The 24,172-nt window shown below is 40.6% G+C and overlaps 1 protein-coding gene across 1 annotated transcript; it reads right to left on the bottom strand.

The window, feature by feature from the left end:
- Window positions 1-2,587: 2,587 nt before the first annotated feature.
- Window positions 2,588-23,870, bottom strand: vopp1b (VOPP1 WW domain binding protein b). The gene is made up of 5 exons (XM_084938748.1): window positions 23,569-23,870; window positions 16,776-16,834; window positions 14,163-14,240; window positions 11,743-11,876; window positions 2,588-9,422 (listed from the first exon to the last, which is right to left on the bottom strand). The coding sequence occupies exons 1-5, from the start codon at window positions 23,617-23,619 to the stop codon at window positions 9,217-9,219; spliced, it is 528 nt and encodes a 175-aa protein (XP_084794874.1). The 5' UTR covers window positions 23,620-23,870; the 3' UTR covers window positions 2,588-9,216.
- Window positions 23,871-24,172: the final 302 nt, after the last annotated feature.

The following is a 24,172-nucleotide window of genomic DNA, read 5'->3' as shown; positions in this document are numbered from 1 at the left end:
TTTTCCTTGTTTTTTTTACACATTTAGTCATATATATGTATATATATTTTGGATTGTAATCTGATAAAGGGAGAAATTTACATTACACTTTAGCTAGTAATGACTTCATGAACTTTTTCACGAATAATTTTTAACCATTAGAGAAAAAAATGCTCATAATCATCTCACAGATGTAACATTATCTACAGCTACTTTCAGTACCATTGATATTCATTTCTTCTTTTGTCTTTTTCTCCAATTGATCTTTCTGAGTTAACTTCAGTAATTCCTCCAAACCATCAACGTGTCTTTTAGACCCCGTTCCTACAAGAATGCTCAAAGAAGTCCTGCCATTAATTAATGATTCAATCTTAAATATGATCAACCTGTCTCTAATAATCAGCTATGTACCACAGGCCTGTGCTAATGCTCAAATGTAGAGTCTGACACAACACAAAGATGTGTGTCACATGTGTTGGCAACCTTATAATACACTACTTATAAAGGCACCAGGAGAGTGGCCTACAGCTGAGAGCATTTCCTGTGGAGGGTAGGAAATGTAGGAAAAACCCTAGTGATTGCACAGTGGTTGCCCATCTTTTAGATGTACAGTTATGTGCAAAATAATAGCAGTTTAACATTACTAATGTGTTTAAGCACTGATTTTGGCAGAAATGATGAAACAACATGGGAACAAATTCATGACTAGGTGTAGCAGAGTAATAGCCAACCAACAGACTTAACGCACATGACATGCATACTGCTAATTGGGGATAATTGACTCATTTAATGAAAGGGATGTATTCAAATTAATAGCAGTGTGGAGTTAAGTTAGGGAGGTCATTCAATCTGTGAAGAAATGGGTGTCAGCTATGGCCCTTATTTAAGAAAGGAAGGCAGCAGATGCTGTACCTGCTGGTTTTAGCCCTTGATCAGTGAGTAAAATGGGTCGTTCCAGTTGCACTGAGGGAAAAAGAACTAATAAAGTACTATAGCTTACTAGGGTATATTAGACTTAATAGTTACTATATACAATAATGGACTTCTATACATTTTACATCAGATTAAAACTTTGGGTGTAAGATTCAGATAATTATTTATTAAAAGCTAGACATTTTAAATGAGAATAAGAAAGAAAAGTATGTCTTTGTGCCCCCTTTTCCCTGTTCATGCCCTATCGGCCCCCCTGGCTAAACTTTGCTAGATCCGCCCCTGCACAGTTACCAGCCGTCAGCTACGTAGGAAAAGATCCTGGTGTAGAAAGTAATATTAAATAAATTCTAACAACAGCTTATCAAGGTTAAACGTGCTGCTGTTGTTCAGCCGCTGGTTTCCTCTTTCTGCCGCGAAGTGGGTGATAAACAAACAAGAGAGATGGACTCGCGACAGAAAAGCCGATCAGCTGATCATTAATCAGTTTCATGATTGAAGTAGCAGCAGGAGAGGGAGAGAGAGAGGCAGCCATATATCGGTTGTTAAGCTTAATGCTGGAATGCTTTACAAACATTCAGAGATGAACTTACACACTTGCTTTACTTCTCTCTGGGATCACTTCCTCGGAGATCAAATGCCAGTTTGGTAGCGAGGCTCAAAATGCTCAACCAGACCACTGCAGTGTTGCCAACTCCTCAGTAAGGAAAATCGCTATTGGCTGTCCTAAAAGTCGCTAAATGATGTCATCGCCTAATTTGCATAATTGGTCATGCTAATCTAATTGTAACCTATGTTGTTGGAGAGAGAAATAACATCGTGGAAGAGACATAAAGTGAGTAAAAAACGTCCTAAATGCATTTAGAGTTTATTTAGAACTACAAATTAAATTTCTTTTAGCAATTATTGTTGTTTTTAATGTCACAATTCCAACCCTGCTCCTTTACCCGGGCTTGGACCGGCAAAAGTGACCCGAAATAGGCACTCTGGTGGAGTTACTTTGTGTGTGTGTGTTTATAAGTAGTTTTAAACCTTGTGATCCACAAAACAGCATAAGAGTAAAAGAAGAACTGACTGCGTTACAGCACCTGCTGCTTGTTGAGAGTAAAAGCGATACGCGCTTTCATGTCTTTTTTTAGCGACTTTTTTTTAGAAAAAAAGTCACTAAGGGGTCTGAAAACTCGCTAAATATAGCGACAAAGTCGCTAAGTTGGCAACACTGGACCACCGACAGGTCTCACACAGCTGCTCTATCACGTGAGCACACTGCTCCGACATGCTACGGTTATGAGCCGAGTTATGCCATGTCGCAAGTTTTGTGAGTTGCTTTTTTGATATTTAATGGATCGGATTACATTTTTTATTTCTCTCCGATATCCGATCCAGTAATTTAGGTCAGTATCAGACCTACACCGATACGTAATATGGGATCGGTCCATCTCTAATTTATACACTGAGTGTTGTTCTTCCTTTAGCCCAAAGATCAAAGAATTGGATTATTTAACAGTATATATGGAAATATGTGCTATTAGTAACATGGAATTTTTCATCTGTTGCTTTAACACACTGCTATTATTTTGCACATAACTGTATATATTCTGTTATTGGAGTCATCACCTTCAGCAATGTCACTGTGGTATAACAAGAAAGATTCAAAGAAACAGGTCAGTATACCATCTCATTAGAAGTGACCTTTATTTACATATTTCACAATGTACAATGTAAGTCTGAAAGCTATGGAAGCCCGTTTCCGCCACTAAATAAAAACAAAAAAGCTAGTATCCATAACTCAAAATTTCGAGTTATTTTCTCGAAATTTCGACTTATTAACTCGAAATTTCGAGAAATATAACTCAAAATTTCGAGTTACTTTTCTCAAAATTTCGAGTTAGCTCTGCCAATCAAAAATATACGTGAATGAGGTCGCTTTCTTGTTACCCGGAAGCATATGGCGCAGAGGAACGCGCACTCAAAAACGGATCCCAACACATTGGCGCTTTCGCGAGTACGCTTGCTGATAGTAACACCATGTGATTCAGCTAATAACACAGGGATTTCATCATTTGTGAAGTCAGGCTGAAAACACTCAGCAATCTGTGCATTCACGACTGGATGTAATACCGGTAGCTTAGCTGTAGCATTTGTAGCTGAGGGCTTCAGCTTCCAGGTAACGAGGAAATGACGTCATTCACGTAGATTACTGATTGGCAGCGCTAACTCGAAATTTCGAGTTACTTTTCTCAAAATTTTGAGTTAATAAATTGAAATTTCGAGTTAATATGTCAAAATTTCGAGAAAGTAACTCGGAATTTTGAGAAAATAACTCGAAATTTTGAGTTATGGATCCTTTTTTTTTTTTTTTAGTGGCGGAAACAGGCTTCCATAGAAAGCAGATGAAAAAGAGAAAAAGAGGTAAATGTGGGAGGAGAAAAGCAGGATCAAAATGCTTCACCTATTTCAGTATCTATTGCATAGTTTGAGATGATTGAACTGAATACCTATCTCATATTGTGCTCCCTATTCCCAGCCCAACTGCTTGACACCAGAAACAACCCAGAGTCAATCTAAAACCTGTTCCTGGTTACCTGTGGGAGCCCAACACTCCCAGAATCACACATGGCCTCTAACTTCACACAAGTGTGTGTGTGCACATTGCAGAGGTTAACAGTGTGACAGCTCTCAGAAATCTCATGAAACAGTATTCACGATGTTGTCGTCGTGTTTGTTGTGCAAACATAAATCCAATGGCAGTTTGAGCTCTGCTATTCAGCTGTACAATTGTTTCATGTCTGCTGTCAACCCAGAGGGTATCACATTGTTCTGTGTGATCGAAACGCATGGTGTGAAGTTATAAATATAACTTATCTTAAAAGCATAATTCAGTTCTTTTAAAAGCACCACCAATGGTTGAAATACAATATTGATGAAATGTTGATCTCAAGTCAGATTACACACACATGGTTTCTAATTTGCACAAACATACAGTGCTTTATTCAGGTGATGAGTTGCTGGTTAACCGTGTTTAAAAATGTCTTTATGTGCAGATTTTTGACCAATTTCATAAACAGAGAGCAAGGACCGGTAACGCCTGTCTAGGGACCAAACCTTGCTACCTTATGCTGGTATGATTATCTAGGAGGGGGACAAAATATCAGCAGCTGCGGGTACTTACTGTACTGCAGTAATTTTGTTCTCAGACCTGCCCCCCTTCAGAAGCTAAAGAAAGATCCCACACTACAATTTTTATCAGTCATCACAAATAACAAAGGATCCACATTGTAAAAGTGAGAGTGTAGCATCACAATAAACACAGTAAAATCACAGTAATTCACTTTAGTTTCATGTCATATTTTTTCACCTGGTGGGCCACACACCCCATGAACGGGGGGGAAGGGGGGCACCGCTGTTTGCAAACCATCACTTATCGTCATCGATTGATATTTATTATATCTTTAAGGACAATTTTACATCTCCCATTATAAGTGCATTTACATTAAAGCAAGCAAGTCCTGTGGATCTGTGCCTCTCCTCGCTTTATTTGTAATTCCACATGCATGAACTTTCAGATTTTGTAGCAACTATCATAATTTTGAGAAGCTGAATCGCTCAAACACTAGATTCAGTACCTGGTCCAAAATAAGCCACACCTGTTAACGTTTGAATTCAGGTGAAAGAACAGGTTGATCTAAAGAGCTCCCGAATTCAAGCATTGTACTGCAATGGGATGCCAGCGTAACAAGTCAGTTTGTGAAATGTCTTCCCTCTTAAAAATTCCACGAACAACTCTAACTCGTGGAATTCTGAATTTTTTCAGAATTTAAACTCAGAATTCTGAATTCTGACTTTAAACTCAGAATTTTGAGTTTGAGGACAGAAGTCTGACTTTTTTCAGAATTCTGGTTCCACTATAACCAGTTATAGTGGCTCCATAGTAAAGTGGTTTACGCATCTGTCTGTCAAGCAAAAGTTTGATCCTGGGAGAAAATACACAAAACTTTCTGGGGCCCACCAAATCAAATGTGTGTCGCAACCTGAAACAACCTAAAGTAGATTACTGCAGTTTTTGCTGTGCTTGTGGGTTTCCTCCTTCTTCAGCAGTGAATGAGCTACAGCCTCAGTAAATACTCTGCTGAGAGTACCTACAATACCAAAAAGGGGGGGAAAAAAATCACCTTTTCCAAATTTTCGTTATATTCAGCCATAATTACTCAGAGTATGTGTCAGAATATGTATACAGGGAGTGCAGAATTATTAGGCAAATGAGTATTTTGTCCACATCATCCTCTTCATGCATGTTGTCTTACTCCAAGCTGTATAGGCTCGAAAGCCTACTACCAATTAAGCATATTAGGTGATGTGCATCTCTGTAATGAGAAGGGGTGTGGTCTAATGACATCAACACCCTATATCAGGTGTGCATAATTATTAGGCAACGTCCTTTCCTTTGGCAAAATGGGTCAAAAGAAGGACTTGACAGGCACAGAAAAGTCAAAAATAGTGAGATATCTTGCAGAGGGATGCAGCAGTCTCAAAATTGCAAAGCTTCTGAAGCGTGATCATCGAACAATCAAGCGTTTCATTCAAAATAGTCAACAGGGTCGCAAGATGCGTGTGGAAAAACCAAGGCGCAAAATAACTGCCCATGAACTGAGAAAAGTCAAGCGTGCAGCTGCCAAGATGTCACTTGCCACCAGTTTGGCCATATTTCAGAGCTGCAACATCACTGGAGTGCCCAAAAGCACAAGGTGTGCAATACTCAGAGACATGGCCAAGGTAAGAAAGGCTGAAAGACGACCACCACTGAACAAGACACACAAGCTGAAACGTCAAGACTGGGCCAAGAAATATCTCAAGACTGGTTTTTCTAAGGTTTTATGGACTGATGAAATGAGAGTGAGTCTTGATGGGCCAGATGGATGGGCCCGTGGCTGGATTGGTAAAGGGCAGAGAGCTCCAGTCCGACTCAGACGCCAGCAAGGTGGAGGTGGAGTACTGGTTTGGGCTGGTATCATCAAAGATGAGCTTGTGGGGCCTTTTCGGGTTGAGGATGGAGTCAAGCTCAACTCCCAGTCCTACTGCCAGTTTCTGGAAGACACCTTCTTCAAGCAGTGGTACAGGAAGAAGTCTGCATCCTTCAAGAAAAACATGATTTTCATGCAGGACAATGCTCCATCACACACGTCCAAGTACTCCACAGCGTGGCTGGCAAGAAAGGGTATAAAAGAAGAAAAACTAATGACATGGCCTCCTTGTTCACCTGATCTGAACCCCATTGAGAACCTGTGGTCCATCATCAAATGTGAGATTTACAAGGAGGGAAAACAGTACACCTCTCTGAACAGTGTCTGGGAGGCTGTGGTTGCTGCTGCACGCAATGTTGATGGTGAACAGATCAAAACACTGACAGAATCCATGGATGGCAGGCTTTTGAGTGTCCTTGCAAAGAAAGGTGGCTGTATTGGTCGCTGATTTGTTTTTGTTTTGTTTTTGAATGTCAGAAATGTATATTTGTGAATGTGGAGATGTTATATTGGTTTCACTGGTAAAAATAAATAATTGAAATGGGTATATATTTGTTTTTTGTTAAGTTGCCTAATAATTATGCACAGTAATAGTCACCTGCACACACAGATATCCCCCTAAAACAGCTAAAACTAAAAACAAACTAAAAACTACTTCCAAAAACATTCAGCTTTGATATTAATGAGTTTTTTGGGTTCATTGAGAACATGGTTGTTGTTCAATAATAAAATTATTCCTCAAAAATACAACTTGCCTAATAATTCTGCACTCCCTGTACAGTGAGTCTGGAATATCATTAGCATACCGAACAGTGAATGGTTTGACAAAAGGCAATAAGGAAAGGTTCTTATCCTTGTAAATGTACAATATGTCTTTGATCCCATCACAAATGACGAATTAGTGCTGTGACACTGTGTGTTACACTGAACATGACTTTGGACAGATAATATTGTAGATCAAATCGTGGTGCCCTGCTCAGTGCTGACACTGATGGGCAAACCATATTATGCTCACAGACAGGTTCATGTGAACTAATGAGCATGTCCCAGTGTTCAAAACACTACTTAGAGCATCACTTGTTTTATGTTCTTTGTGTGCAGATTGTGATCAGCTGCCTTGTGCTGCTGCTGGCTCTGAGGTTTACTGACCATCGTGATTTTAGCTCGATGCATTCTACAGCATATAATGTTGCATGGTTCCTGTACACTGTGCCCCAATACTGCTAACGTCCCATTTTAGCGTGCACTTACTGTCACATACAACCTTTAAAGGAACATCACTCAGTGTGAAATAACCAGATAACACAGTGTCCAGATCCCCTGCCTGATTAAAAAAATCTAACACGAGCAGGGCATGCATGCTTCAACATGTAGGACTGATGGACATTCGGCAGCATTTAACTATTTAACACTCAGAGACAGCCTGAGATCTGCCCGCCACTCTCATGCAGACACACTGAGCCAGTAAATGAATTAAAACCACAGCATCAATAATATATAATTCCATTTATCTTCATCATCAGGTACCAGAGGTTGTGCAAGAATAAATCATTTGAACAAGCATCAAATCAAATTTTACTGCGCATAAATAATCAAGAATTGCTAAATAATAATTTAGGTCCAAGTATTTTATAAATCTGCAGCTCTAATTTTAGGGGTTTTAACAAAAATGTGCAAACTAAGGATTGATGCATGTTGCAGCAATGTTATGGAAAAATGAGCATGGTAGCAAAAAGCTTGTTAAATAGAGGAAGGTCACATTTGCAGAGTATATGGACCATTAACATCCTCAAATAAGATGAATGCAAGTGATGGTTTCCTAGATCTGCCCTGTGCTCTGCACACACAGTGACTCAGCAGGTCTGACAGAGGATAGAAGAGCATCTCTGCTGCATCTCCGACGCTGCACCATCCGTCACACAGCCATGGAAAATGCTACCATCCACATCCCGCATTCAGCAGTTCTGAACTGGCATATGTTGTTGCAGTGGTTATGTTAGTGTTCTGGTGTGCTGCTGTGTCTTCTGAATAAGTTTTTCTGTTTTCACTGATACACTGTTAAATCTGCCTTTGTGTTGTCTGACAACCTGACAGTCTGTAAGAAATCAGGCTAGACTGAATTTTACGATGATGGAAAAGACATTTCACTGCTGTCCCACAGACACACACAGTACCATCTTTTACTTTAAACTGTGATGTAACTGTTTTAATTACCTGACAAAGAAAGGCCAATAAATGTAGTCAAAACAACAGAACCCAGAATGATGTAAAACTGAACGCATACTGACCCCAACCAAGCTTGACTTTTGACTTCGACAAAAGCACAGACGAGCAGTCACACACAACAAAAAAACACTTTGTGTGTTCTTGTGGCAGTGGGACTGCAGGTTATGTTAACTTAATGGTGTACTACAGGCCATGTTGGTGAGTAATGCAAAATTAATGTAGCGAGTAGCATGACAAATGATGTGATGCATGACTTTTTTGAATGAGTACACAAACACTGCTCCCAAAACAACAGTAGGTGTTCCTGTTCTTACACATGTGCTGCCTCTCAGGCACACACATTTACCCAAAGAGCTAATCTCAGTGAAACTCAGAGAAGTGACACGCCCTCTCATTTGTCCTCGCACTAAGAATCGACATCTGACGCTGATGAAAAGAGTGAGAACATAAATTGTGTTGAGGCGAAACTGTCACTGCTTTCAGGAAAATGAGCCACTGCCTGCTCGTTATGTCTTTACATGACTGGGAAAAACATCTGTAACATAAAATGGATCGTGATCTCATCGTTATGTAAAGAGCTGTTGCACTAAAATGCTGGCTACAGAAGGCATTTTCTAACTGACCTTTTTATAATTATGGAGCTTGCTGTCAGTATTTTCAGTTTTCCTAACAGAAGAAGAACCTTTAAAAATCAAAATGTTGAATGCACATGGCAGTTTCTTTTTCTGAGCGAGATACTGAATGAAACCTCTGACTTACTCCGTCCATACTCACTTATCGTCAGTTCAGAAAGCTGGTACATACATGTGGATTAAGAAAAAGGAGGCCTCAGATGAATGTGTTTGTGTGTAGTGTGAGCTAGAAAGGAAATGGTGAATGAGTGACTGGTTACTGTGCTTTTTCAGTCTTTTCCACACGGGAGGAGAGTGTGTGTCTTCCAGTTTTTACATCAAAAAAACGCTGTCCACTGGCACGTGTCCCTGTGTGTCTAAACATCCTGATGATTCAGCCTCAGTGCCACATTCCCTTATTTCGTTTCATCCTCGAGTCCTTGCAGACATCACTTCTTGTCGCTGTTTTTAAATATTTGTTCGTAGGATGGTGGAGGATGGTTGCAGTACGACGGAGGTGGCGGATAGGAACCCATCATCATGTGGGTGGAGCCAGGCTGTGGCGGGTACGGCGGGTGTGTCATGGTAACCCCTGGGTCGCCTCCTGCCAATCCATTCACCCCGAAGCCCTGCATGCTCCCTGGCTGCTGGGAAACTGCAGGAAAAGAGAAAAGAAATGATTCAAATGCTTTTCCTTTAAAATCTCAAGTTTAAAAATAGGCTGTTATGACAGCATTCACATGAGCGATTTCATTCTGGTATTCATATGTTAAATATCCAAAACCTTTTTCACATTTACTATAAACAGTAGAGCTCTGCTTCAGCCATCAAAGAACACAGTGCATCTATCCATGCCCCATAATCATGGTAAGGAAGTGAATTTTTTTTTGAAATTCTTGAAAAAATTTTAAAAATCAAAACTAAAATATAACAGGTACAAGTACATAAACTGGTCTCATGTTTATAGTAAAAATCTTCAGTGTTATTGTTATTCCTAAAGGATAGACTGCCAGTACCTCTGAATACCACTTTATTACTCACTGAGCAGAAATCCTCTCCATCGATCGTTTCTTCACTACCACAGTTACATCACTGATTCCTTATTTATCTTTCTGCCTTCAACCCAAAGCCTTAAACAAACAGGGTGTCAGAGAAGATTAGAACAAGCAGGCTGAGATGCTGACTTTACTTTGGAGTTCATCAGAGAGAAAAACGAGTAAAAACGTCCTCCTCCGGGTCAACCTTTTCAGAGAGTTTGACGCTGTGCTATTATTGGAATGATCCACTTAAGTTTCTGCTTGGTTGACTGACACAAAGTAAAATTCCATCCATGTAAAATTATGACAAGAGTTTTAACAGCTGCTCTGCTCTCACCCAAAGTCTCATGTCTGAACTACATAATGGACATAATGTTGAGCATAATGAACAGACTTAGAAAAGTTTAGGGGACATAAATGGGACACGCCAGGGTTTGTTTCTGCAGTGGTTGGATTTGATGGACCAAAGTGATTTCATGGAGTGTCCAGGAGAAATCTCCTTTCAATCACAGCATGATCTCTTAGAGATAGGGTGAGGAGTTCGGCCATCCGGGAGGGCTCAGAGTAGAGCCGCTGCACCTCCACATCAAAAGGGGCCAGTTGAGGTGATTTGGGCATCTGACAAGGATGCCTCGAGGGCGCCTCCTAGGTGAGGTGTTCCGGGCATGTGCCACCGGGAGGAGGCCCCAGAGCAGACCCAGGACACGCTGGAGAGATTAAATCTCTCAGCTGGCCTGGGAACGCCTTGGTGTTCCCCTGGACAAGCTGGAGGAGGTGGCTGGGGAGAGGGAGGTCCGGACTTCTCTGCTTAGGCTGCTGCCCCCTCGACCTGGTCCCGGATAAGCGGAAGAAGATGGACGCGATTGATCTTCTTTCGATGTAAAGGAGACCAAAAAGATGCTTCAAAGAGATGCGTAAGAGGCCAGCTAGCATGCTTCCAGCAAGCCAGCAAGCATCTATCCTTGAACAGCATGCCGATGTGGTGAAGGAGTGAGTACAAGTACCTGGACGCCCACCGGAAGACCAGCGCAGACTGCATACAAGAAGGAGATCAGCAGACTCTATTTGCTAAGGAAGCTGAGGTACTTCAACATGTGCAGTAAAATGTTGGAGATTTTCTATCAGTCTGTTGTGGCTGTCGTGTCTAGCATCACAGCTGGCAGCACCCAGAGACTGAATGAACTAATCAGGAAGGATGATTCGCTGTAAACGGTGGTGAGGAGGGCAAAACTGTTAGCTTGGACAATCTTGACCACCTACAGCACGTTTTCTAACAGAGTGATTCTGATATCAGAAACGTTCCTCCACTGTGCAGCACATCAGTGTTAACATTTTATTTCTACTTTACTTTGTTGATTTTTAAAATTTTTCTCATACAAATGAATTTCTCTATATCTTGTTATTATTATTTTATTAATAATGACAATAATAATAATAACATACTGTGTGATGTCTGTGTGATGTCTGCCTGAATAGCTTTTAAAAAGGAAACCATGTTTGTGCCTGTTTGTCTCTTATGCAAACATTCAGCTCTTAGGGTGCCTGTCATATCCACTTCCCTCATATCGGACTATAAAGTATACTTCGGCAGTCCAGATGGCCTTTATCTACGATGGCCTTTAGAGCTCATAGAGTAATACAGTTACATGTTAGCATAAGTACATAGTCACACCACCGCGTTCATAAACAGAGCCACACGGCTGCCAAACTTTAATAAAAGAAACATATGCAGAATGTTTGAGTTAAGTGTGCTGGTCCTCAAAACGTGGGCCTTGTACTTCTTTTTCTGACTTCACTTTCTTACACTGTTCAACTCAACGGTTTTCCATGGTAAACACAAATCTCACACAGTTTTAATTTTTCTTTTTATTTAATATGAAGTTTTACTGCATCTTAGTTTGTCACTCTTGTCTGTGCACCTGTCACAGCCTATTGTACCTGGTGTGGTAACAGGGTGCCTAGTGAAGGAGACATTGAAGGCTGGCTCGTCTCTCAAAGGAGACGGGTACATCCTTCTGCGAATGAAGAAGCCTGCACCACAGCAGAACAACACTCCCATCATCAGCAGCACCCTGAGAAGAAAACAAAACATATCACTGTAAATACAGGAGTTCTGGCTAAAATCAGTATGATGACGTTATGTGGCAAACTATCCAGCTAGCATGTCAACACTGACATGACTTTGCTACCAAAAAATGTTATTAAGCATGAAAGCTACATTTGCTGTTTCTAAAAGACATCTCTGATGTTATGAATATGTTGTCGGTCATCATTCCATTTATTCACTTTCTGCTGCTTATCCGGGTTCGGGTTAGAGGCTAGAGTCTGAGTAGACAAACCCAGACTTCCTTCACCCCACCCACCTCTTGCAGCTCATCCAGGGGGGACATCGAGTTGTTTACTGTCGTGATTTAGCTGATCGTGGCGATTAGGACCCACGAGCAGACTCACAGACTCCCACAGGCACACAAGATTAAACAGGAGACAAGTCCTTTAATAAAGGCTGATGCAAGGATACAAAATAACTCCAAAATACAAAGGAAACAATAACTTCACTAACAGAAATCTATAATGAAAAAAAAAAACAATAGAGACACTAGCAAATAGATATTCGGAAGCTAGGAGACACAGAATATTTAAATAACCACTAAAGGTCCAAAATCATAGAGGCACTAGGAAAAAAGACCCAAGTCCGTGACAGCTTCCTAGGTCTGCCTTGAGGTCTACTCTCTTAACAACACCCCAGACATCCCATACTCCCTCAGCACCACCCCACAGGATAGTCCACAAAATACAGGCAGACTGGTTAGGAAAACTCCCACACACCCTCAAATATCCTTGAGCTGGTCCAGTCCTCCTGACTCCTACGTTCAACTAACTCATGGACTCTCCTCTCCTGTATCCTGGCACAGACCAGGGAGGCTGAGAAGTGTGACTCCCCCTATAGGTAGAGCACACCTTCCACACCCCAGTCTGCCAAACCAGAGGTGCTGAGACTTGTCAGCCAAAATAAAGCCACAACACCCAAAGCCTCAAGGAACTAAGGAAGAACCACCTCCCCCCCCGGGGAGTCTGCCACCAAGCAGTTTTTAACTACATTAGTGACCTCACCCCCAGTGACAGGCAAGTCATCCCCCTCATCCCCAGTTTCTGCTTCCATTATAGAAGGTATGGAAGTGGGATTAAGGAGATCCTCAAAGTGGACTCTCTACACCCGACAGAGTGATCCGGAAAGTGCGGCTGGTCCTTTTTCTGTTTGCTTTGTTGTTGCTGGGCCTCCCAACTCTGTTACTTATGTTCGTTCTTTATAAGTAATCACACTTTCATGAATAAAAGTTTGTTGAACCAGAACAGCATTTTGGCATCTTGTGTGTTAGGTCCTTTCGAGCCATGAATTTAGGAACTGTAACTATTATCACTGTGGACATTAAGGGGGTCATAATGTAAACAATTATCATGTTGTATTTAATAAGAAAACACCATAAATTTGTTAGTAAAACTGAGGAAACTGATCCTATGAACAAAGAGCTGTTTTATAATAGCCAGAATTTTTTAGCCACTGGAAAAAAATCTAGTTAAGTCTCTTAACATCCACCAATCACTTAGGGGCAGAGTTAATAGATGGAAGTCTAAACAGCTCGCCAGCAATCAGGCGGATGTTAAGAAGTCAAATTTCAGAATGGGAAGCTATTTTTAACTTTTATTTAAAAAATGATTTCTTTCTCTTAAAAAGTTTTTAGCGAGACCTTTGATCTTTTCTCATTTTCAAAAACCTTGGAGCTAAACATATCTTTGCAAAGCAGTTGCTGCAACATTATGCTAACAGAATAGCCACTGAAATGGCTGCTGAATGAGACCAGCATACAGTATATTTGTACACATAAGTGGTGTTTATATGTGCAAAAGTTAAAAACAGACTTTTTTTTTTACCAGTGTAGAAGAAATTACTCTAACAGTGATGAGTACCTGCTGAATTTTGCTTGATAATTAAATAACTACACAGTCTACTGTAGTCTGTAAATGACACAAACCCAGTGTGAAGTTCTACCCACTGTGCTCAATAAAAGCAGAGGACACAATATGATGCTACAAACAAATTACAGCCTCTTGTTTTGCCTGTAATTTAGTCAGCCCTATGTCGAATGTGTGCGCCAGAAGTCACCACTGAAAGAAAGCTCAGTCCACATATGCTGCAGATTCAGTGTAACCACAGGGTAAAGCTCTTTAATGTAGCTACACCTGCAAAACAAAATGGTAAAAATGTGCACAAGTTTATGATTGTGTTATTTGTTTGTTTGGTCTTTGCTCGTTTTCACAGCTGTGCACACATAGTAAACCCAACACACACAGTAACTCACCAGAAGTACCATAGTCTTTGGATGGACAGGGCTCTCACACAGCAGCGAGTCCCACAGCAGTCCTCGTAGGAACGGCATCTGCAGCAAGTCACACGGCAATGAGTCAGCAACAGCATGGAGCAGTTAGCCTCTGTTATTGTTTTACTGTTTAGCTACTTGGGAGTGGTGAAGTTTCTGTTGAGGTGCAGGCGTCACAGAGAGAAAATACTGTGAGATGATAGAAGATTACAATACACAGTGTTTGAGCCATTTTCTTTCAGACCACAAACAAACCTTTAACCAGTGTGCCTGGCACTAGGCCAAGACTACTGAACAACAGTGAGAGTACGACTGTATTATTGTTAACGTTTTAAGAACATTATCCCATTCCTTCTTTTCTGCACCTGCAAGCTGCTTTGCAACCCACCTCTTTCTTTCTTGCTGTATCTGACCTCAGATATATATCTGCTGTCATCTGTTCCAGGATTTTACTGCAGCTCTCCCAGACTCTGGCTTTCCATGGAAGGGTGAGAAGAAGAACTCTACATTTCATTTACGCCCTCGGTAGAGTGTAGAACCATGCCACCAAATATAAATTACTACAGATGGAAATATCATTCTTAACTTATTATTAACTTCCAGTCAATTTTTTTTATATAGCAACAGATTACTACAACAGTTGCCTCAACCGTTAGGTAAAGACCTTACAATAATACAGAGAATGCCCCAACAATCCAAGGACCTCCTATGAGCAAGAACTTGGTGACAGTGGGAAGGAAAATCTTCCTTTTAACAGGAAGAAGAGATCGCTCCGATACAGCACGTTTCAGTATTTTATTTTTATTTCGGTATTTTGGCGTCATGAACAACAACTCGAGTTATAAGATAAATACGATTTAGCCATCTCACATTCTTTCTTCTCAACAGGTGAGTGAGTCCATAGTTTTCAGTCTGACACTGGTGGAGCCCATCAGCAAAAGAAAAGTCTCCTCTTACAGACAGATTTCACCTCTTTGAAATCAATTATTTATTCAGACTTAGAAGCCAAGCAGTTGCTTTCAAGGGTAAAAGCTCTGCAAGTACAGAAGGAAGTTGATGATGGATGGAATGTCTTCCTTTTTATTGTAATGGTTTTGTGTTGAACTTGTGTGTTTTTGAGCTTATTGTCTCCAGTAATTAGGACATCAGAGAAACTCCATACAACTCCAGAGAAAAAGCATCTCTGCCAGATATTTTAGTTGTTCAACTGCAAGACAGTTAAACACTGTTTTTACCTCAGTGTACTACAGAGCTGAGGAAAAACTGTCCTGCCACACACAGTAAATTACATTAGTCTGTATGTACAGTAACATACCTTTTTTTTTTATTGCAGTACAGAGAGTTTCGCTACAGTTCCCTGACATTTCCACTGTAATTTGCAATACACCCAGGTGTATTTTTGCATTAATCACACTTTCTGCTTGGTGAACAAAATTTAAAGAAGTTTCCCTTTAACTGACAACCCAGCAGCCTGGGAACAGTCAGGACAGAGGCCAACTGTGATTGACCAGTCTGAGAAGAGCAGCAGGAAACTGGAATTAATGCAGCTGGAAAAAAAAAAGTTGTCTGCAGTGCGTGTGTGTGCATGTGTGTGTGCGATAGATGACTATGGACAAACCAGCATGACTTCTCATGCTGGGATCTCCCATTCCTAACCCTTCTAGCATTTCAGCGCTAGAGCTGGGAGGCTAATCAATGTCCGCAGATGCTGCAAAGCATGCAGCGAGCAGTGTTTGCATCACACCAGATAAAGTTGATGCCAGTTTCTGTCACACTCCTTGTGTGTAGGTAGCATAATATTTATACTCTCTATGCATTGGCACAAAACATTTTACCTAAAAAAGGGTTTTAGCATCACTACTTACAAAAATACTGATTCCATCACATCAAAATATTCTAATTATTATTATTGTTGACACTTCAGTTATCATTCTGTTAAGGTTTGAGGGATATTACAGTTTCCACAAAGATTTAAGAGGTGCGAACAGGAAACATAACATTAGGATCAAATCTGTAGGCCAGAGCCGGTCTGAGAGAGGCAGTTCATTTACAATTAAGTCCACTGTATAGAAATTAGTGGCTGTTAAACGATGACAGTACATCATTAAACATAATAAGATAGCATTCAATGAACAGAAATTAATGGAGTGAACAGCCCAGGTAATAAATGATTGCAAAACTGCAGCAAGGTGCTCAGGCTGCCTGCACAGCCACTGCAGCCGTTACTGCTTCTCTGCTGCATAGTCAAATCGCTTGGATTTCCACAGTTTTTAGAACATCAGCAAGAACTAGTCACCACATGCCACGCCTCTGCCTCGTGCTTCTCCATGCACGCCATGACTTGTGATGTAAAAGTGGCGTTTTAGTTTTGAAGTCCTAATTGTCAAATATTCTCCCAAAGTCATTTTCATGTTTTATTATAAAAACAGTAATGCATGAGAAACTCATTTTAGGGTAACACATTTAATCTACTAACATGTTTTAATCTCATTCTTTTACAAACATCTCAGACCTACAAAACGTTTACACATGAAAAGGATGGTTAGTGACCACAGTGGACATCCAAGGGTTGAGCTCATTGGTTTAAAAACTTACATGAAGTAGATAGGGTATCCACCTTCAAAATACCAGCAGTACTTTTTCGCCTCTGCACACTGTAAAAGAGAAAAAGGTGATGATTAAAAACTTGCAACTCTTTCCAACTCACAAAATGAAGCTCAGTTAGCAGCAGCAGCTCTTGCTGGGTTCTCAATTTTTCAAATGGTCTTAAACTTTTGATCGGGAGTGTATTATGTGTGGTGTCAAGCAGGGGGGTAATTAATGTTGCCTGAGCAGTACAAAGAAGTTTGTAGCTGGGACATTCCAGCCAATAGCTGACAAATAAGGGCTTAGTAAAATAAAAAATTAAAATTAAAAGGTAATAAAATGATTTATAATAAACTCCATTTACTGTAAAATGGGTTCTAGTATACAGATTCACTGACTGGTGCTTTACTCGTTGAATATTCCACTCTCATGCTAGGGTAAAGCTTCTTACCCCTAGAAAAGATCCAGTGTGTTCATGGACTCATTTCCTGCTCTTCCCATGAGAATAAAACCATTTTAAATTGCATTGGAAAGAGAGAGCCTCGGAGGGTTTTAAAAATATCTTTAGCCTTTGCGTATTCCTTCCAAAGAAAACCTCAAATAGAGTCCAGGAAACTGCTTCTCAGCTTAAGTCCACAAGAAAGTCACTCTGTGTATACACATTGTGGATGAAAGATGCAGAGACATTTTCACTGTGACTAAAAACCTGAAACACGGGCGCCAGCTTGGCTCACTGGGAGGGGCGGGTGGCAACGTGCCGTATGGCTGAGATCGGTCGGACCTGTTAAAAGGGATTTTTTCCTTCCCACTGTCGCCAAAATGCTTGCTCATAGGACGTCATATGATTGTTGTTTTTTCTGTATTCTCTGTATCATTGTATGGTTCTTACCTTACAATACAAAGCGCCTTGAGGCAATTGTTGTTGTGATTTGGTGTTATATAAATAAAACTGTCTCTTATCTCACATTCATCTAGACAACATAAGCCTTTATGACTCAGTGAGCAATGTCAGTCACCTCTGGCATGAGGGATATGAGTGTGAAATAACAGAACTATTCCACTGTTATATCCTGTACATTGGAAGAAACACGAGAAAACTACAGTAATCTGAAAGTGTATTTAAGATATTGTTGGAAAAGGAAATGCGCAATTTCACAATTTTTAACTTTGTTGCCATCTATTCACTTGTATTTGGACCTAATTCTCATCCTGTCTTCAACCCTCTGCCAGCCATGAATACAATCCAGCTCTGTTCATTGTCTTTCTCTAATTAGAGCTGGTTGGAAAAGCTGACAGTGGAGAAAAGAGTCCCTCTGTGCTCCCACAGGACAAAAATGACCATTACACAACCAGAGGATGTGTTTTCTTGCTTTAAAAGCAGCTCAGATGGCTTTTGGATTGAGGACGCCGAGAGGGATGAATAGTTCAAATGGTTGTATGCTGCACTGAAAGCTTTTAGAAGCAGCGAAAGTGTTCGGAATGATCAGGAAGGGAAGAGCTCTGCAACAGTCGGACATCCGAGAACACCACTTTGCTCCAACACAGAGCCGTCAATCTCATTTGAATTTTGCTCACTTGGACTGTGTTGCAAAAATTTCCTAATAAGACATAAAGCAAGAAAAACTTTCTTCCAGTACTGATATGAAAATAGCCACAGAGAGCTTATGAATGTTGTTGTAATGGTCATACCTGTCTTCAGTTTTTCAACTCTTTAATTAAATCTAATATTTTGTTCCATCTCTTCTAATCCTCTATGTCCTAGGTCATGGTCCAGACCCAGGCTTCTTTGTGGAACCAGACCTTTTACTAGGTTTTGATAAACCTAAATTTCTATATTACTCTGCACAACTTTTCCTGTATTTACAGTAGTCAGTGTATATACACAGGATACTAAGTCATGCTTGTCAGCCATCCAAAGCATTTATTCAGAGCACATGGGAAAGCAGAAAACTCCACAAGGACACGAGATACTGAAGTCCGATGAAGTCAGGGAACCAGGAAGATTAAAGCTGAGATGGTTTCCATGTGAAATGTGTTTAAAGAAAAAGAACATTTCAAACTTCACCTTTTCCAGCGCCACTTCACATTGGGGTCCACATATCATTCACCGCATGACACACTTGAGGACTTTTATTGTTTTAGTCTGTACTAAGCTCTTTGCACCCATCTCCATCATATACCCAAAACTATAAGGAGCAATCATTTCTACACTCACTAACCACTTTATTAGGTACACCAGTTGAACTGTTCCCTAATCCAATGCACCCAACCAATATGAAACTCAACATGTCAACAAATTTGGAGCAACTGAGTGATGCTATCATGTCATGTAAACTAAAATCTCTGAGGAATCTTTTTAAATCTATGCTATGAAGCCAATTCTAAAGACAAAAAGGGGGCTCCAACTAACTACTATTAAAGTGTGCCTAAAAGTGCCAGGTTAGCAAACCTGGGGTTGAATTACTTATCTTTGTTAGTTTATTGTGAACAACTAGCAACAATCAGAACGTTAAGTCTAGGATCTGGTTGCAGTCCTATTACATCAATCAACAGTATTGACCCCACGGGTGTTTCCTTAACTGTGCCAGTTCAAAGTTGATATTTGCAGAACCTGGTACCACCCATTTGGTTGTTCCCAAATTCCAACAGCTGCTCATACCTAACACCTGTTTAACTTCTTCTTCATGTTTATGTCAATAAAGGCCGTGAAGCCCATTCAAATCTGAACATCATACAACAATAGAGGTCACAATTAGTTTCTAAGCATTTCCTGAATATAGAAGAAAGGTGAAATTACCATGTGTCACACAACTGAGTGGCAGTGCCTTCATATTGTTATTATAGCCACAGATACATCCTCTTCTGATCAACATGTGGTCTCTTTCTGATACAAACTTGGAAATTTGCCTATTAATTGAAAAACTAGATGGTGTAGAGATGCTCCAGGATGGGCAGAGATATGGAGACACGAACAGAATTGTCAGTTTTTTGTTAAAGACGATGCTTATGTCGCCCCACCAAATAAAACTGAGGTATGAGTAAACACATGGCCAAAGAAGTTAAGCTATGAGCCATAATGGGAATATAGAGAATTTTTGCATCCATAAACTTTTGAGTTTGGCAAGAAATTACAGTATGTTAGTTTCTACAATTATTTGTACGACTTGCAATATTGTTGATGATTCACAAGGGCAACATGAGGAAACTTTCACGGTCCAAATACTCTACATAGACTAATATAGTCTATTTGGAGCTTGAGGTTTTCCCAGAAATCCACAAAACAAACTCAACTCAATGCAAGAAGTTTTTAATCCGTTAGGTAATACTGAGCTTAACTACAGGAGTATGAAAAGAAAAATGTGATGACCAGGCTTTTGCTTACTTATTATTACCCTGCTGCTGTAGTTCTTAAAAAGCTGATAGTCTCAGGGATGTTTTTGCTGCATCGACAGATTCCAGATGTGTGAAGAAGGTGCTGTATCTAACCAGCTGTTTACCTGATGGCACCACAGTAACAGTAATAATAATTTGAAGTACTGTGGACAGATTATTCTACTGCAAGAAAACCACAGCAATATCAATCAAAGGGTGGCAGATGAACACACAGAACTTCCACGTTACACAGTCAGTAACTACCAACCTGATGAGAAAACCCAGACTCGAGACAACAAATAAAACAAATGTGTAATAATACTGGAAACCCATAATATATTCATTTTAATAGAAAAAACAACATTCAAAGTGAGCTTTCAGATTTAAGAATATGCCCCCAAACCCCACCCTGTTAGCATTTAACGAGACAACAGCACTTATCAATTAACCTCAAAGACAAACTGTAGCTTCTATTTTATTGCTCTATTGTCTCTGAGTATCATGCCAAACGTTTTAAGCCAGATGAACCATACAAAATACCAACCTCTTTATATTTACCCTGAGGCCACTATCAAAATGACTACAATGTTTCAGCTGTCTGTCATGCATAGTACTGCATGTGATATTATTGAAAACCTCAGTCATAGGACTTTGAGAAGCTCTGTGTTTTTAATTAATTAACTCAGCATTTGGTTTTCTGCCGTTTTAATGCCAACTTAACATTTGTGCTACACTGACACCACGGTGTAGTGGCTGGAACACTCACTTCAGAGTAAGAGGGTTCTCGGGCTGGATCACTTGGTTAGCTGAGGCCTGCCTGTGTGTACACTGAGGCTTCTCTTCCTGTCTTGGTTTCTAAACTAAATTCATTAGCGATTCTAAACTGGCAATTAGTGTAATTCATTTACATAGAAAGAGCTTACTGTAAAGTCAGAAATTTGAGCTTTGCCAGACTTCAAGTACTTCCATGAAAGGGCATGCACTGAAATAATGAATCTTTCTCCACAAATATGCAAACCAGAAGATGGAGCATGTTTAGGAAGAATGGGGTCTTTGCCCATGATGGAGTCAGCTCAGAGATGGAGGAAATGTCACATAGCCCATTGTATTGTTGGATGGTGTCCTCACGTTTGGTGTCAAAAATACAACGGGTCCAGTTCCCACAAAGTGTTTTAGAGTACTATGCAATGCCCCTCTAGAAATTTTAAGTGTAGCCATGATTTGACGATTGCTTCAATCACAATCACATTTCTGAAGACATGTTTTCTATTGTCAGTAAGTAATGTCCTCTTGGAAACTTAAGGCAATATATGACAACTAGACAGGAAAACTGAGCAGTTAATTTGCTTGAACAAGCCTCTGATGGGTCAACTAAACAAGACCGTTTGCCACTAATCAGCTTTAATCTGACCATTTGTTAATCTTGATATAGTCAGTAAAAGGCACATTAAAATCAGTTTGGTACTGGCACTGCTATAATTCATTTCAATTTTATTTATATCGCACCAAATCAAAACAGCAGTCGTCTCCAGGTGCTTATAGTTCACCTGGTTGAACAGGCTGGGTTTGAGTCTGCCCTGGAACATATTCTGTACGTCATACCTTCACTCTGGCCTTTCTATTAAAGTAAAAAAAATTAAAATGTCATAATAAAGAACCAGTTAGAACTGGTTTGACTGCCAAAGCACCACTATAATGTTAATCAACAGTGCCTGATAATGGTAAATATAATTTATTGCAGGCTTCATAGCTCATACAGAAAGTTTAAACCCCCTACAAGCACTGATCATGCAAAAAAAAAATTAAAAAAAACCCTGAAGCAGAGCCTTGTTTAACTGTTGTCATCTGGTGTGCATATATCAGTAGCTACCATCCAACAGAGAGCACATGAGTGAGGCCCCACAGGCCACAATGAGAGAATGAATTAGTTTCCGCTTTAAGGACATTTTAATATCTCTTCAGGTGAATTTACACAGTGTCAAAGTGTGAGTCTCACGCTGTGTGAGTCTGTGTTTTACTAGTGTTTTCAGGCCCAGCAAACAGTGAAACAGTGACTCCTCCTAATCTGCTTTCATCTAACAGAAAGCCGATAAGATAACAGGATTCAGTAGTTGCTGCCTCTGTTGCAAAACAGTGCTTCAAACCCACTAAACATTACTTTTAAGAAATATAGCTTTCTGCTGTCTAATATTTATTTTATAAATATTTCCCAATGCTGCCATTTCCGGTTCCCAATGTCAATCAAACACTGGCATCACTGGGAGCTAAAAACAGCCCAATTTCTTCTTCTTAATGATCCGTGCATCCATGATAAAGACGTTTTACTGACTTAGAAATTAACAGGAAGTTAGCTTGCTTGTTTCCATTTTCAGGGATTTCGTAAAAACCAAAATGTTACAGCTCTGCTATCACTTTGTACACAAGTGAAGAAAACTAAACAGCACCACTGTTTGAAGGATTATTATTACCCCCTGAAGAAGCATGTCCCAGGGTCTAAAGCGTGCTTTCTGTGAGTCAACGCTGTTATAAGTGACACTAAATATCTAAGCTGTCAGGACCCGTCCTCAAAGCGGACACTGCAGTAGCAGCACAAAGTCTGAGGGCTTGACTCCCTCTAGGCAGCCTGCTTGAATTCAAAATGAATGTGTGCTCACTACATCTGCTGAATGAAATAAAATAGTAATGATGAGGGTTAATATTACATGAATAGACAGGAGTGTCAGCAGTGCAAGGCTGATAGAAAGAGTGAGCTACATTTAGAGGCTGTAAAATTAAACTGGAGCTCGTTTTCACCTCTTTTTAAATGATCCTTATATCCCCAACAAGTGCAGAAGGGTACATCCGAGGAAAAGACCAACACTACAAAAAAGAAATGTGAATATGACTGCGTGCACACTGATTCAGACTGCTGCCTTGTGTCCTACAGGCCCAGTAACCTACTGAGGAGTTATGGGGGTCTGAGCACAAAGACAAAGGATGGCAGAATCACAGGTAGCTCACCCACTCAAACAATCCGATGTGCACATGTGGGGGTAAAAGCCATATTACTGTTCCACACTCTTTTATTCTGCACGAACACAATCCCACCAGCTTTGCCTTTTTTTTCCACATTTCTGATTTTGTTGCTATATGCCAGCTTAACGTTGAGCTTTTACAGATATTCGAGCGTCTCTCGTTGTGACGTTCATGAAGTTGACAAAGAGTGCCGCACGTACAGCGGAGGTCCTTTCTCACTGAGCCGGGAATGCCGGGTTCTGTTAGGTCTGATCTGTCGGCACTAACGTATCGGAACTACATCACAGTCAGCCCCGGCACAACAACAAGGCACGAGCGAAAGCCTTATAAAGGTACAGCCAGCGGCGTCACCCAGAACCCGCGCCTGTCCGTCACAGCTCTATTAATACCACAGTAACACCGGAGGACACCTCACCTCTACAAATAGCCACAATGTCAGGGCTGCATCGAGCAGTGGATGTCTCATATCTCCGTCGGTAGGAGAGTGGGAGCAAAGCTCCGCTCGTGGACAGGAGGACGCGGGGGGGGATGCTCCGTTATCACTATGTCGGTTTCATCCCGCTGGCGGACACAGACAGCAGATCCAGTCGGTTTGACAGGACAGATGAAGGCAAACCGGGCGACGGTCAAACAGACCAAAAACGGAGATTAAATGGCATGATGGGAAGCTGCATTAGGCTGTGATGTTGGTTTATTCCACGCCCCTTTCCCAGCCCCCCACCCCCTACTCTGCCTTACAAACACACACACGCACACACACACACACACAGTTTCCTCATTTCATAGGACATTACACTTCCCCGGAGAATATTAGAACAATGGCTATGACTTCATATCCAACACATGTACAGTACAGTGCAAAAGCTTCGAGTCACCTTCATTTCTTTATAATAGATGCAGTACTCTAAAACATCCGCAAATATACATCAAAAGCCAGAACTGTCTTGAGCAAGCTTTCTGGTGATTTCTTTAAGCAGGAACAGTTCTCCAGGCTTCTTGAAGAACAGTTCTTTGAAGCT

The sequence above is a fragment of the Perissodus microlepis genome, chromosome 9, assembly GCF_051167445.1.
Source record: "Perissodus microlepis isolate ML-2025 ecotype Zambia chromosome 9, ASM5116744v1, whole genome shotgun sequence".
Taxonomy (NCBI): Eukaryota; Metazoa; Chordata; class Actinopteri; order Cichliformes; family Cichlidae; genus Perissodus; species Perissodus microlepis.
This window is presented reverse-complemented; position numbering and strand designations above follow the sequence as displayed.

Coding starts and splice junctions, on each gene's coding strand:
- vopp1b (XM_084938748.1), bottom strand. CDS start 23,619: ATGAGACATCCACTGCTCGATGCAGCCCTGACATTGTGGCTATTTGTA. Junction 14,241..16,775: donor GGATACCCTATCTACTTCAT/GTAAGTTTTTAA, acceptor GACTTGCTGCAG/ATGCCGTTCCTACGAGGACT. Junction 9,423..11,742: donor GCACCCTGTTACCACACCAG/GTACAATAGGCT, acceptor CTTTTCCTGCAG/TTTCCCAGCAGCCAGGGAGC.